Consider the following 15,236-nt stretch of genomic DNA (forward strand, 5'->3'; position numbering starts at 1 on the left):
TTCTTCAAAGAAAAGCGTCACTTTTGACACTGATACAACTAATCCATATCGTTTCTAGATCTAATTCGCGTATCTTAAAGTTCGAATCCGGCAGTATGACGGCTGATCGGTGATCACGACCATGTGAAAGCACCAGCTTTCCATAGAAAACGAAGCGCCGGAATCTCCGGCCCGGTCTATAGTTCGTTTTTTTTTAGCATTAGAAATAAGGTAAACAATTTTGATGTGTCTTTTAATTGAAAAACACATTTTAAAAATAAGTTACGGCAAATATGTAACAATTATGAATCTAATACGATCATTTATATTGTTCTGCTTTCATAAGTAATAGTTTTTGATTTTCAAAAAGCGTTTTTCAATTAAAAGACATGTCAAGATCGCTTACCTTCTTGCAAGTTCTTTCTAATGCTAAAAAAAACGAAGTATAGCGTGAGTCACCATCAGTCCAAATGAGACAACTCTTAGTGCCTACATTTTTTAAAATTGACACTGACAAACTGGACCCCTATTCGACAAGCGACCTTTGACGTATCGTGTTGATCTCCCGTTGATGTGGGAAAAATCATAAGTTCTCGAATACGTACAATGTCAAAATTTGACAATAACAATCCACAGTTAGGGTGACAAGCAAACCAAACCGAACCACCCTTAGTTTAGAGTTGAGTTTTGGTTGTACCAAATGATATTATCCACCGTTGATGGAATCAACACTTATTATACAACAGGAATTTTATTGCGTATTATAAAATCAACTGTTGATTTGACGTGGATGCAAAATCTGACAGTTGTACATGGCGAATTTTGTAAGATTATCCCCTTTGATATTCCGACTGTAGACCTGACTAATTATCAGAATCCCTGGAAATTCCCGACGTGTGGTAACCCTGCGAGGCCGGAATGTTCCCGTCCCGAAACAGATGGCATTAATATACGCACTGGTGTTTTATGAGCACTGCAATGCTAATATTGAACGTTTGCACTTGAGGCGGGCTATGTTACAAGCGAGGGCGATTTTCTATCGGTACTTACTTAGTAGATCCTACCGAGGAGTGAGTGGTATGAAAAGTAAAGTTTAGCGTAACTATCTCTCCTAAACTCACCGTATACTCTCCGACGGATTCTCTGTGCCTACATCAATTGCTAATGCCACTTTTTTTTCAGACAATGGACGAACGGACACGATCACCATCCGGCGAGCACCGGGAGCACCGCAACGGCCGGAGTCGTTCACAGCACGCCAACGGCTCGCCGCGAGCCGACAGCGACGTGTACGTCACTAGCGGCGCCTACAGACCTCCCTCACAGATCAGGTGAGAGTTGTAACCATATGTAAGAGCATCGAGGACACCGCAACGGCTGGAGTCGTTCACAGCACGCCGACGGCTCGTCGCGAGCCGACAGCGACGTGTACGTCACTAGCGGCGCCTACAGACCTCCCTCACAGATCAGGTGAGAGTTGTAACCATATGTAAGAGCATCGAGGACACCGCAACGGCCGGAGTCGTTCACAGCACGCCAACGGCTCGCCGCGAGCCGACAGCGACGTGTACGTCACTAGCGGCGCCTACAGACCTCCCTCACAGATCAGGTGAGAGTTGTAACCATATGTAAGAGCATCGAGGACACCGCAACGGCCGGAGTCATTCACAGCACGCCAACGGCTCGCCGCGAGCCGACAGCGACGTGTACGTCACTAGCGGCGCCTACAGACCTCCCTCACAGATCAGGTGAGAGTTATAACCATATGTAAGAGCATCGAGGACACGGTAACGGCTGGAGCCGTTCATAACACGACAACGGCTCGCCCCAAGCTTCGAGGAAGGGCTATAATGCCGTCTCTATAAGACTGTATTGACTGTAAGCAGCACCATAAATGATGAATCGCGCTAGAACGGTCCGTGTCTGGGTCGAGGCTTCCGACACCTCGTTTTACGTGACAGGTGATCGGTGATCACGAGATACGTTCTGTGTTAAACGAAGTGTGGGACGGGGCGGACCAGAACAGTTCTAATCCTTAGTTATCCTTAATTAAGTCTAAAATAAACCGACTGAGAACGACGATATACAAAATATAAACACAACATTCTTTATTTAATAAAGTAAAGACAAATATGTTCAAACATGTACGCCAATCTGTATATTAATTTCTGATTATGTAGTGCTTAATATCATAGCATAGACCTATTAGGTCTAAATAACTAACAAATATGCAAAGTTTCCTAAATTAGTAATACATTTATTGACCCAAAAAAAACACACACACAATAATAACAGCATAGGTACCTTCAAATCCACAGCGCAGGCTTCGTCATCATACAGATAGCTCATTCACCTCAGGTTTCGTCAGGTCTAAATCAAGAAGTAGGTGCCTAAACAGTTCATTGGAACTGCAGGAAAGTGTCCACTGTCTATTGCCTAGCCCGTTCACATTAAAGGTTTCCTTAAAAGGCGTAAAAGTTTAGCCTTTCAGTCTGATTGTCTTTAAACAATACGACAGCGAAATCAGTCGGAATGTAGCTCCCGTTATCATACGAGTAGCAGGCGGTAACAGTGTTGCCTTCAGTTGACCTACTGTATCGCTACAAAGACATATGTAACTTCGTTACTTCGTATAAGATGAATAAAGTCTAAGCAAAAAACGTGCCTCGGAAATCAAGAAAAAGTTCTCGGATAGATGCCGCACACACCTTTAGCCTATACTCGGCTAGATGGCGTGACGACACCGTGTCATATTTAACAATTCTAACACATATACATATATCAGTGAGTGAACATGGATCAAAATGATATAAAAATAATAAAATCATTTATCCATATACATTTTTTTGATAATTTTATACGTTTTCGTTTTGAGTTTTAGTCGTGTGTCGATAGATGGCAGTAAACTTTACTGTGACTACAAAATTTACAATGACAGGACCCCTCTTTACTATCTATTCTTTTTGCTACAAATCATCGAACTACTAGTAGACCTACTGTATCGCTACAAATCATCGAACTACTTTGGTTAAATCGTGATTAAAATTCATTAAGTGCGAGACGGCTTATGTTATCGATGGCGATAAATGGGAGCGCGATAAGTTTTCAATTTAGATGGCAAGATGACTTTTGAGGCCGACATAAATTCGTACACAGCGTTCAAACAAAGTATGAAGTTCAATAGAAACGGTAAAATTGACCGAGCCAACTCGAAGGTTCTGCTAGGTGTTCTCGACAGGCATAATTTCTCACCCGATTCTCCTGAAAATTTTTGTGAGCAGGTTCGATAATATTTTTTTTGTCCATCACTTACCTATATATTTTTTTAATGGCGGTACCATGAGGTTCGCCGGGTATAAGCAGATCAGTTATCTAGTTAAATCTCTAGGGATGTAAGTATATTTCGGCTATAGGTATTTACCATCCTAACCTGAGATATAGATTTGCTAAATCTGTTAAGGCCCACTTGCACTCCACTAACCCGGGGTTAACCGATTAAACCTGGAGTTGCACTGGTTATTCATACAATTTGACACTAGGTTAACGGTTTAACCGCTTAACCCCGGGTTAGTGGGATGGTCCAAGTGGGCCTAAGTGATTTAAGTATATTTCGGCTATAACCATCCTAATCGCGATATATTATTTTGTGGCTACCGTCCCACTTCGGGACTTCGGCATACATTGTACTTGAAGTAGGCTTATCATAAACATTCCTCCGTCAAATGCTGCCATTTCACTACAGACCACCACCAATAGACACCGTTTAATGAATAGTTTACCGACACCTTTTACGTGTGAAATACTTACTACGCAATTTTCAACCTATAATTAAGAATTCGAGAAATTAATACATTTACACAAGGTTACTCGTTACTCGTAACGACAAGCAGTAAGTATTGATAAAATATATATATGCATCATTTATGGAGGAAAACTAATTTAAGAGTAAGTAAATTAACAAACTACACTATTATACAGAAATACAGAATGATAAGGATTAGATAAGTAGATTTTAGTTTATTTTTGCATGCTGTTTAATACTATGACCATGTTTAATATTATGTAAGATATTGTACCCACGTATCCTTGTGAAATAAACGTTTCTATTCTATTCTACAAAATCCACACTAGTACAAATATTTTGTATGTGTGATATTTAAAAAGTAGTCAAATAAAATGCACCTAAAATGAACAGCATCACTACACAATTCGCATGACAGCGCCTTTGTGTAGTGTAGTTCTTTACCTCTGAATCTCACACATGCTTCATCTCATAGCAGGTGATCTGTCCATTTCACAAACCCACAATGCTGGGATCGTCACGAGCTACACGCGGTATATAAATCTGCGGCGATTTATGTCTGTCTGTCTGTTATGATGTAGCTACGAAACAGTTTGGTGAGTCGATGTCAATGGAAGGTTTATGTGGGTTATTTCTAAATGGCAGGTTTTAGATATATGAGTAACCTGGTAATCTATTGTATGTTCCTATACTTACTTCAGTATAGTTGGCTCAGCGACCCAAAATGAGAATTGGCCTCCGACACAAGACAGCGCCACTTTTCTCGGTCCTGTGCGACCTCTCGCCAATTGGGGACTCGAAGTTCGCACAGATCCGCCTCCACCATGTCGCACCAGCGATGTCAGTATGTATGCTCCTATCAACGGCAGGCGTGTCTCACTCCGCGATTTCGTCGCTTTGCTACAGGTAGCTAAAAGTACATCCGTTCGGCCCCAATTTTGGGGTTTGCCATAAGCCACGCGTGGCGCTGTCGCCACCTAGCGGCCATATCTGTGCTGATCGTAACAGACGCGTTTTGTTAGAGAGTGAGTCTTCTGTACCTAGTATTATTATTTATTCTGTGTCAACGGTATTAACCAAATGTATGTAAAAGAAGCCCCTGGCGTCCTTTGGCTGGGTGGATGACATCCGAAAGATTGCGGGTCACTTCTGGATGAAATCAGTTTGAGACCGAGATAAGTGGCGTACTAGAAACTCTTTTCTAGTTCCTATGCTCAGCTGTGGGTGATAAAGGGGCTGATATGATGATGATGTAAAACTGCTCTAAGCGACAATCGCGATCTACGTCAAGCTTCAAAAGAAAATACCTACAGAGATGACAAATACAACGAAAAATCCCGTAACTATTTCCATACACTGTATGAAATAGGGCCATTAAATACTGTATGGCATAGTATACAGTATTTAATGGCCCAATTCGAACATTGCGTATAAGAAGTCACAGCTGTACAGTCAGCAGCAGAACTTGCTAAGCGGGCGAGGTGTTCAAAATTACCCTGACGCGCTCATATTCTCTTAACAATAAAGTCGCGTCAAGATCATTTTGAACACCTGGCCCGCTTAGCAACTTCTGCTGCTGACTGGACGATACCGATATGTCAGTCTCAAAATAACGTTTCTTGGTTGCAGAAATGTGTCAAAAACACTGACAGATCGGTATCGTAGCGCTCTGATTTGTTATAAGCATTTGTTCGAATCGGGCCGTAAGTTTTAATTGGTACCAATTGCCATCTTGTCTAAGCCCCAGAGACCATACCCATCAATTAGGTTTAGTGTCCTGTAGGCCTGTAACTACGACTATATATGATGACTTTGACTCCCTCTGTTTTGACTATGGAGCAAAATACAAACACTCCCACAAATGTTTAATTTCATCATCCGATAGACATCACCTTGATAGATCGTCATTACCGATCATCTACGCCCCAATATGCGCGCGCGCATTGCAGTTCTCAGGAAAACTGCATTAACTTCCCACAGACACCTTAGATTTTACTCCCTTTATCCTCTAGAGCGTATATTTTAAAACAAAAGTCTTAACTTGGTACGTGCTCCATAGGGTGTACTGCCATCTCGCCGAAATATTTTTCGCCTAATTTCACTTCCCAACCAACTTATTGCAGTACTTTTAGTTGGCAAACCAATGCTTAGCATATTATTATTTAGCATAATTTTTATTTGACCACAATTTTATTTAGCAGATGTTCATTTTACCACGATTTATTTAGAAAAATAGTCACTAAGCAAATGTTTTATTATACCTAACTATTTATTGTTACATAACGTTTGCCAAAATTGAAACTTCGCATACTTTTTATTTGATCACAAGTTTATTTAGTAGATGTTCATTTTACCAAAATTCATTAAGACAAATAGTCACTGAGCAAATGTTTCAACTTAGCTAACTCTTAATTGTCAAAAAACGTTTGCTTTATTTATACTTACTTTTCATAATATATTTTGATGGCTATTTGACCTGTTGGTGGCTTTTTTTTTAACAAACGTATCTACATATTTCCATGGACGGGTGCCACTACGCTGATAGATTTGATGACTGTACCAACATGTTTTAGGTTAGATGACTGCAATCCCCAAGAAAACGAACTGTTGCCAGAAAAGTGGGTTAGGTTAGGTTAGAACTGCGACCCCACGAAAACAAACTGTTGCCTCAAAGGTGGGTTAAGTTAGAACTGCGACCCCCGAGAAAACGAACTGTTGCCAGAAAAGTGGGTTAGGTTACGGTAGAACTGCGATCCCACGAAAACAAACTGTTGCCAGAAAAGTGGGTTAGGTTAGGTTAGAACTGCGACCCCACGAAAACAAATTGTTACCTGAAAGGTGGGTTAGGTTAGGTTAGAACTGCGACCCCCGAGAAACCGAACTGTTGCCAGAAAAGTGGGTTAGGTTAGGTTAGAACTGCGACCCCACGAAAACAAACTGTTGCCTGAAAGGTGGGTTAGGTTAGAACTGCGACCCCCAAGAAAACGAACTGTTGCCAGAAAAGTGGGTTAGGTTAGGTTAGAACTGCAACCCCGAAGAAAACGAACTGTTGCCAGAAAAGTGGCTTAGGTTAGGTTAGAACTGCGTCCCCACGAAAACAAACTGTTGCCTGAAAGGTGGGTTAGGTTAGATTAGAACTGCGACCCCCAAGAAAACGAACTGTTGGCAGAAAAGTGGGTTAGGTTAGGTTAGAACTGCGACCCTACGAAAACAAACTGTTGCCTGAAATGTGGGTTAGGTTAGGTTAGAACTACCACCCCCAAGAAAACGAACTGTTGCCAGAAAAGTGGGTTAGGTTAGATTAGAACTGCAACCCCCAAGAAAACGAACTGTTGCCAGAAAAGTGGGTTAGGTTAGGTTAGAACAGCAACCCCCAAGAAAACGAGCTGTTGCCAGAAAAGTGGGTTAGGTTAGGTCAGAACTGCGACCCCACGAAAACAAACTGTTGCCTGAAAGGTGGGTTAGGTTAGGTTAGAACTGCGACCCCCAAGAAAACGAACTGTTGCCAGAAAAGTGGGTTAGGTTAGGTAAGAATTGCGACCCCACGAAAACAAACTGTTGCCAGAAATGTAGTAAACAAAATTACTACCTCCATCATTGAACTGCACATCTCGAAAAAACTACCTACGTAACGAAATAAAATGCTACTGTAATTTGTACCATGAGTAGTTGAGTACTATATTATTAGGGTATTTAGTAGTATGCATCACAATATTAGGCGAAAAATAATTTATGCCTATCAATACATTCGACATAACAATAAAAGACATTTTGAAACATGACCAACTAAATATTTTGCCATACAATAATATTGTAAATAATCATTTGCGACATGTTATATATGCGAAACATTGGTTTGCCATCTGATAGTTTTGCCAAATGATACTATGGGAAAAATAGTTTGGGAAGTGATAATTTGCCATACAATTTTCGGCCACATATTAGTAAACCGCTCCATAGAGCTTTACTCCGTTCTTCGTCTGGGGTGGTCGCGCATGCGCGAAGCGACCGGCGCCCGCGCAGGTAATTTGACGCCAATCTGACGCGTTTATGCAAAGGTTTTGTCTGTAAGGAACAGCGCAGACGAGCGGTACTTTTTGGTATGTTTTGTGAACATTAAATCAACACAAGCTTTTTTAACAACAATCTTATTAACAAGTTAGCCATGGACATGGTCAATTTGAATTGAATAAATCGTCTAAGTTATTGGTAACTGTGAATCTCGGTTGCAACACGAGAAGAAATCCGAATAAGCTTCCAAAAAAGCTACAACTATGGTCTGAAATTAAAGTATTCTTCATCTAAGTCAGGGGTCTCCAAGCTCCGGCCCGCGGGCAAAATCCGGCCAGCAACGCGTTCCACTCCGGCCCGCCGACACCCAAAGCGTCCGGCCCGCGGCGGGAGCGTGACTCCAGGGGTTCAGTCCTAACAGCAGCAACCAGATACACCCCCACCTTCCGTCGGTGGCTGCGAATACTGCGCAGTAGAACCACGGCCAGAGATGTAGATATCACGAGTTTTTTACAAAGCTGCCTTAAATAAATAATAAATATAATAACGGTACAGCTATAATTGCACGTGCGATAATGTAGCTAATATTAACGAATAGATGCATAAATACAAAGTAATTCTAAGAAGTATAACATAACACAAATAAAGCGACATTAATGAATTCATTCTGAGAAAGATCGAACACATCAATCCGGAGAACACAATTTTAGAATCTAGCGTAATTTTATAAAATGAAAAACCGCCGCGTTTCGCCCGCTCGTCTGCCCTGTCGTAATAGTCCTCGGATCGGATCGGGGTGGCGATGCTAACGGTGTTCAAATTAATAGGTTACGGAGTCTGTTATGATGGCGGCCTAGATACAGGCCATGATTCACTCCTAGACCTATATTTTGATGCAGAGGAATTTGCAAAAAGTGTAAACAAATCAACTGGACTTTATTACTGCGTAACAGGTCCATAATCACAAATAGTTGCTTTTAAATTGTCGTGGGTCTGTCTTGTCTTAAGGGCGAACTGGTGGAGCTAAACCAAGAAAAGTCTGCAGCGATTTTGATAGCCCACGCAGTGCAAGTGTCATTTTAAACGTCTAACTTCTATGAAATTATGATGACGTATAAATAACACTTGCACTGCGTGGGCTACAGTGGCGGCGCGTACATAAAAGCCGATTCCGATCGGCTTGCCTATTTTTGGACATTTGAGCAGAGTTGTAAAGGAAATATGTAAGCCAAATTAGCTCCGGCTTGCCCATTGATATGTTTGACGCGCCGCCACTGGTGGGCTATCAAAATCGCTGCAGACTTTTCTTGGTCCTACTCTACCAGTTCGCCGGACGATATTAGCCTGACAGTTAACTAATTTGACAGCTCCGAATAACTGACAGGCTGATGATATCGTCCGGCGAACTGTTAATCTGTGGGCTCCTTTACAAGGATGTAGGTATCTCCTTCCTCGTTCCCTCAATGCTGAGGATCGCGACCACATGACCTAAATGGTCGCGTACTGTGCGATTTAAGAGGAATTTCCTCCCGCGGACACTCCGGCTGTGGAATGAGCTCCCTCCCGAGGTTTTCCCGAGGGTCTACAGTATATATGGGGTTCTTCAAAAAAGGAGTGTACAGGTTTTTAAAAGGTCGGCAACGCGCATGTAATACCTCTGGAGTTGCAGGCGTCCATAGGCTACGGTGACTGCTTACCATCAGGCGGGCCGTATGCTTGTTTGCCACCGATGTGGTATTAAAAAAAAACATGCAACATCTCTCCATTAATTGCGGTCATAAGCCAAGTGGACCGCACGGTGCAGGCTGCCGCCACTCGTCTTCTTCATGGCGTCAGACCATCTCTTACGAGCCCCACCTTGAGCGCGTTTACCATTCATTCGCCATAGGATGGATGGTGGATGTAGGTATACGGATAATCAGATATATGGTTGGTGTTTTCCCACACAAAAACAGGTAAACAGAATACCTAAACAGATAAGATTCCAATGAAATTTGTTACACTCTTATTGTTCTACATATGTATAGAGACATATCTCTTTAATTAAGTTATTAAAGAATGCAAAACTTTTGACACGCAGTCTGATGACCTGACCTGAAACAAAAATGAAAATATTTATACCAGAAAAATTTCATCTCTTAAAGAAGGAAATATAGGTTGGAAATTCGTTAAATTCGTGTACGGTCAAAAGGAATTTAATTTTAAGTACCATTTTCGTACCATGTTACAATGACGAATGAGGTCCATAGCGACTTTCATATTGATTGTCACTGTGACAAGGTACGATACGAAATGGTACGGAAATTAAATTCTTTGGCTGTACAAGTGTACATGTTGCTTTGAAGTTACAAGCAAACCTTACAAGCTTCATAATGCGGACTCTGTTAGAGGCAATCTACGCTTACTTTACGGTATAACCGGCGTAACTATTGGTCCAGTGATCTTATTCACAGATAACAATCGATTCGATCCATCGATATGTGGGTATCGGTGGCAACCGGCGGCCTAAATGCGGGGTCGTAGGTTCAATACTGCCGTTAAAGATTGCATGATTAGTGGTAATAGAGAGGTGGGTAAATTAAGTATGTTTTCTCAGGCTTAGCTTTTAACTAAGAACAAGACAAATATGTCCACTCGACAGTATGGAAAGTTCTATACTATGTGATCTATTTTCGTTGATCTTGAGTGTGTTCACATGACATACATGCGGCAATCATTCCAGAGATTTTCTGAATATCTTTTTTTTTTAATCAAATAATTATTTCTCATATCTTTATTTGGGTCAGAAACGTTTTTTCTGTGGAAAAATTAATGGTTTGGCTAATTTTTATTCTACTCCCGTACTTTTATTTGTCATTTAAAGGGTCGTGCACACACCTTTAAAACCCTACCTTATAGTTGTCAAGACAAGTCTTTAGTCTATTCTCCAAAAAAGAATTCAAATTGCTTCGCCTCAAATTGTTACTCACGCCACTCGCCTTTTTTGAGCTCTCTTAAACAACGGTTGCATAAAAGATTTTCGGCATACAAATCTTAAGAAGTATAAACATGTTTATGAAAATTTGGCGCTTAGTCAACAAACATTGTATTGTAATTATAACTGCATTAACTTGGCAGTGACCGCGTACAATGTTTACAGGGGCCAAATTCGACATGTACAACTGTCAGATTTCGCATCCACGTCAAATCAACAGTTGATTTTATTGCATACTGAGTGTTGATTCCATCAACGGTGGATAATATCATTTGGTACAACCAAAACTCAACTCTAAACTAAGGGTGGTTCGATTTGGTTTACTTGTCACCCTAACTGTGGATTGTTAATGTCAAATGTTGACATTGTACGTATTTGAGAACTTATGATGTTTCCCACATCAACGGGAGATCAACACGATACGTCAAACGTCGCTTGTCGAATAGGGGTCCAGATCTATCGATATAATACACCGCTACGCTGCGTTGGAATTACGACTTCCACGCGAATTGATTCACGAGAACGCGTACGCATTCCATGAGCGCATTAGGATGCAGTTTAGCTTCGATTTGAGAAGGTTGTAAGTGCTTTTGAAGCTTTTGCCCCAATATCTTCATTGACGTTTTGCTGGAACGTCAGTCTTCCGTGACCACAGCTAGTCCAACCTGGCTGAAACGTTGGAAAAAAGGTTTACTTTAAAAAAAATATTTTAATAATGAAATTTTATCGCGTTAGACCCGTTAATGACATTAATTATTGTGTACTCGTACAAAACGCTATAGTATAAAGTGTTTTGTCATAAATGCGTTAACGTTCAAATGCTAAGAAGAACTGTTCTTCTTCTAAAACAGGCATCACGGATAGATTCCCACCAGGATAAAATCTGGAACTTCTCTTATATTTGTATGGGGATAAAAATTTCCATTTCATTAATGAAAGTTTCCTTTATTTCCTGTTTATAAGTTTATCTTGAAATTTTCGAGAACGTTGGGAACGTTATGGAAACTACAACTTGCACAATCAACAGATGTGATGTGGCAGAGATTTACAGATTCTGTAAATCTGTGTATGACCCATGCATCCTCTTAAGACCTTTCATAGTAGCCGGCAGTGTGGGAACGTACGCTGACCCAATTAATGGCGAATGCAGATGAGTTATTGGCTCCGAGCCACGTGAACCGATAAACAGAACAGTTGGAATTTGCGTTCAGTTCAACTTCTAACGGCTTGTCTTGAATTGGTACTTTCAACGGGACACATCTGCACTGTATTTTATACTACTTACTTACTTTCATAAGTAATGCGGTTGCTGTAAAAACTAATAAAAAGTACTGTAAGTATGTACATCTTTGGGATCAAATGTCACATTGGTTTTTTACCTACGCATTAAGACGTGGGTAATTTTTTTTTAAATATTTTAATTTGTGTTGTTTCAAGTACAAACATTACTATATAAATTATAAACTGAATTAAATGTCATATACTAAGAAAAAGAGACCAAGGCTTCAAGTGCCCAGGGCTGGAATTAGGGTTTGCACGACGGATCCGAAATGTATGGGAAGATCCGCGGATCCGGATCCAGATCCGGATAATTTCATACATTTCGGATCCGGATTGCAAACCCGAGCTGGAATCGAACCAGCGTCCTCTGCTATAGCGACAGGCGCTCCCAAACATTTTCTACGCATAACCTCAAAAGTCAGCCAAAGCCGTGATGCACACCGATCACAGCCATGACAGTCACAACCGATCCCGAAACAAGACGTCACGAACGACATCACCTGCACCGTGACAAGTCATTTGTTACTAAATTACTACGTTCCTACAGAGGCTAGTAAATATAGAACACTGACAAGTAATCCTCCTAAGACCCCGACACAAATAATTAAAATCGAAATTTCAACCTTATTCCGTCAGAACTTTTTTTTTCGAGAGGTTACGATACCTTTGGTTATGAATAAGATTCATAATTTTTGTTTTATATGTACCTACTTTGAAAAGAACAACGGGAACTATGAGGTTATACAAGGCTGCATGTAGGTAATATATTTTTTGTGTGGTGCTATTTACTGTTTACTTTTTTACTTTGAGAGTATGAAAATTGTCACATTACTGTTGTAAGTATGTATTAGGCACAAAGGTTAGATACCATTAAAGTAAAAATTTTAGAATTGGATTTTATTTGATAGCGCCATATCTAGCTTTTAACTTTTTTTAACTCTTTATCGGATCCGTATCAAAAATTTTACTAAATAACTTTAAATACTTTTACTGTAGGTACTTATGTGTCTGGGACAGTGATAGGGAAATTATAACGTTTTGAAGTTAAAAATAGATGAAATACTTTTATTTTACATAATATACCTACGTCAATGACGAGGCAAGCGGCGTTTTACGGAGCTATTGGTGGTTAACACTCTATTAGTTTACTACTCCTTGGTTTCTTAAAAATCTCTCCCGTCCATCGCGTATCAAAATACCCTTTTTCTTTTAAATTGAAGGCGGCACTTCAAAAGAATTTGTCCTTTCCTCCAACCTATTTTCGCTTTTTTGTGGGTAAATGGGAATTGTTTCGGATTTGAGTTTTGAAACCGTGAGACCAGAGGATTGAGGTAAAAAGTGGTTTAATTGACTTATAGCAATGATATTTGGAATTTCATGGTTCCCTGATCACCTGCTACCGAAGTGCATTACGAGTGAATGCACTTGTGACGGGATGAACTATGGTTGAAGGCCAAAAAGATGTAGGAAAGTTAGAAACAAGGTTGGTAAGAACTGTAAGAAGTGGATGGTCAGCTACGGACTGAAGGCTTGGCTGAATGAAGCTGATTTGTATTATTTGTCACCAAAGTTAATAGATAATAATATAAGTCAAAAAGTAAGTAAAGTTGTACTACTTTTTCTAAAAAGATACAATAGATACATGGACTTACTACATATTGGCCACTTTACCTAACATAACTAACAGTGATAGATCTTCCCCACGCTTTGAGAAATTTACTGCCGTATTCGAACTTCAAGATATTCACAAGAGAAGACACGTACTAGATCCATTCTAGATACGTTATAGTTTAGATATCAACTAGTTCTCTTTTGCAGCGCAATTCGGGCAACCAATGTCACTTTTACGTTAGATAGAGCAAGATATCTATTAGATGTGAATTGGATCTCTAAGTCATATCCTGTGGAAATCGTTCAAGAGTGTCTCCAGAATCGCGCAAATGTCTTTGACGGGTTAGATCTTAAACATATCGTTATCGTATCTTGGTGATGTCTAAAAGTTATCTAATAGATGTCTTTTTCAAAATCCGAATCGGGCCCTTAGATTATCCTACAAATATATGTATGTACTTAATAAAATCATGCAACCCTCTGGCTTGCCCAGCAGGTATTTAAAGACATATATTATACATATAAGTATGATATATATAATTATGACGTTGCCAAGGCCAAGGTGGAAAGTCAACTGGGTCCATCACGCCGTGCGTCACGAATGTTGAATTTGGGGCTTTTTTGGGTACATTACAAGTTTTTTAGTATTTTTTGTGTCTACGTGAGCCTACTTACCTTAATTTTGGGTTTTTGTGGCGGACGCTCTCGTACGAGTACGTTGACGTTTTGGACATTAAGCTCCTATTTGATACAATTTCTTACAAACAGTTGTAACAGGCAGACTTTAAATAAAAAATGTTAGGTTTTAAACCCGCGCCCTCAGGGTCGAAAGAACATAATTTATATTTAACTAGCGAACCGCCCCGGCTTCGCACGGGTTTACAAATTATATACCTAAACCTTCCTCAAGAATCACCTTATTAATAGGAGAAAACCGCATGAAAATCCGTTCAGTAGTTTTTGAGTTTATCGCGAACAAACAAACAGGCAGACGCTGCGGAGGACTTTGTTTTATAAGGTGTAGTGATAGGTAATAAAACTAGCTTTCGAATTTTATTAAACAGCAAGTCTATTATGGATCGCTTTATCCACATTTACCCCCGTGATAAAACAACTGTCACTTTTTAACTCTGCGGGACAGAAAGAGACGGACACCGTTTTATCACGCTGTCACGTAGACAAATACGACCATCATATCCGTACAGGTAGCGTCTTCAAAGAAGCCACGGTACTTAACCCAATAAATAACTCAGGGTCATCCATATTAATCAAAAATACTTCGTCTAAACCCCACTTTTTATTCCCTTTCAATTCAAATCGTGTTCCAAGACCAATCAAGTAAAAAAGCTAAAAAGGACATAACGAGCCAATACAAGTAGGCTGAACAAATATTTGACTTCAAATAAATGTCAAAGCTTGTTAGTAAAAAGCTTAGTAAGCCTTTTTGAGCTTTTGGGAGCGGTACCACTTTACTGAGTCGAACGGAAGTACGAAGTGAGTTTCGTTCGTTCGAATTCGGGTTTTAAAAGTGATGCTATGATCCCATGAGAATATTACGTTAAAATAAAATACAAATAA

At 40.2% G+C, this 15,236-nt stretch overlaps 1 protein-coding gene across 1 annotated transcript in view; it reads left to right on the forward strand.

Moving 5' to 3' along the window:
* The window catches only part of LOC134668783 (uncharacterized), a 205,760-nt gene that overhangs the window by 180,865 nt on the left and 9,659 nt on the right, over nt 1-15,236 (forward strand). Inside the window, exon 4 of the mRNA XM_063526242.1 lies at nt 1,162-1,310. Coding sequence (XP_063382312.1) covers nt 1,162-1,310 — 149 coding nt within the window. The remainder of the gene's footprint in view (nt 1-1,161; nt 1,311-15,236) is intronic.

Source organism: Cydia fagiglandana, chromosome 11 (assembly GCF_963556715.1).
Source record: "Cydia fagiglandana chromosome 11, ilCydFagi1.1, whole genome shotgun sequence".
NCBI lineage: Eukaryota > Metazoa > Arthropoda > Insecta > Lepidoptera > Tortricidae > Cydia > Cydia fagiglandana.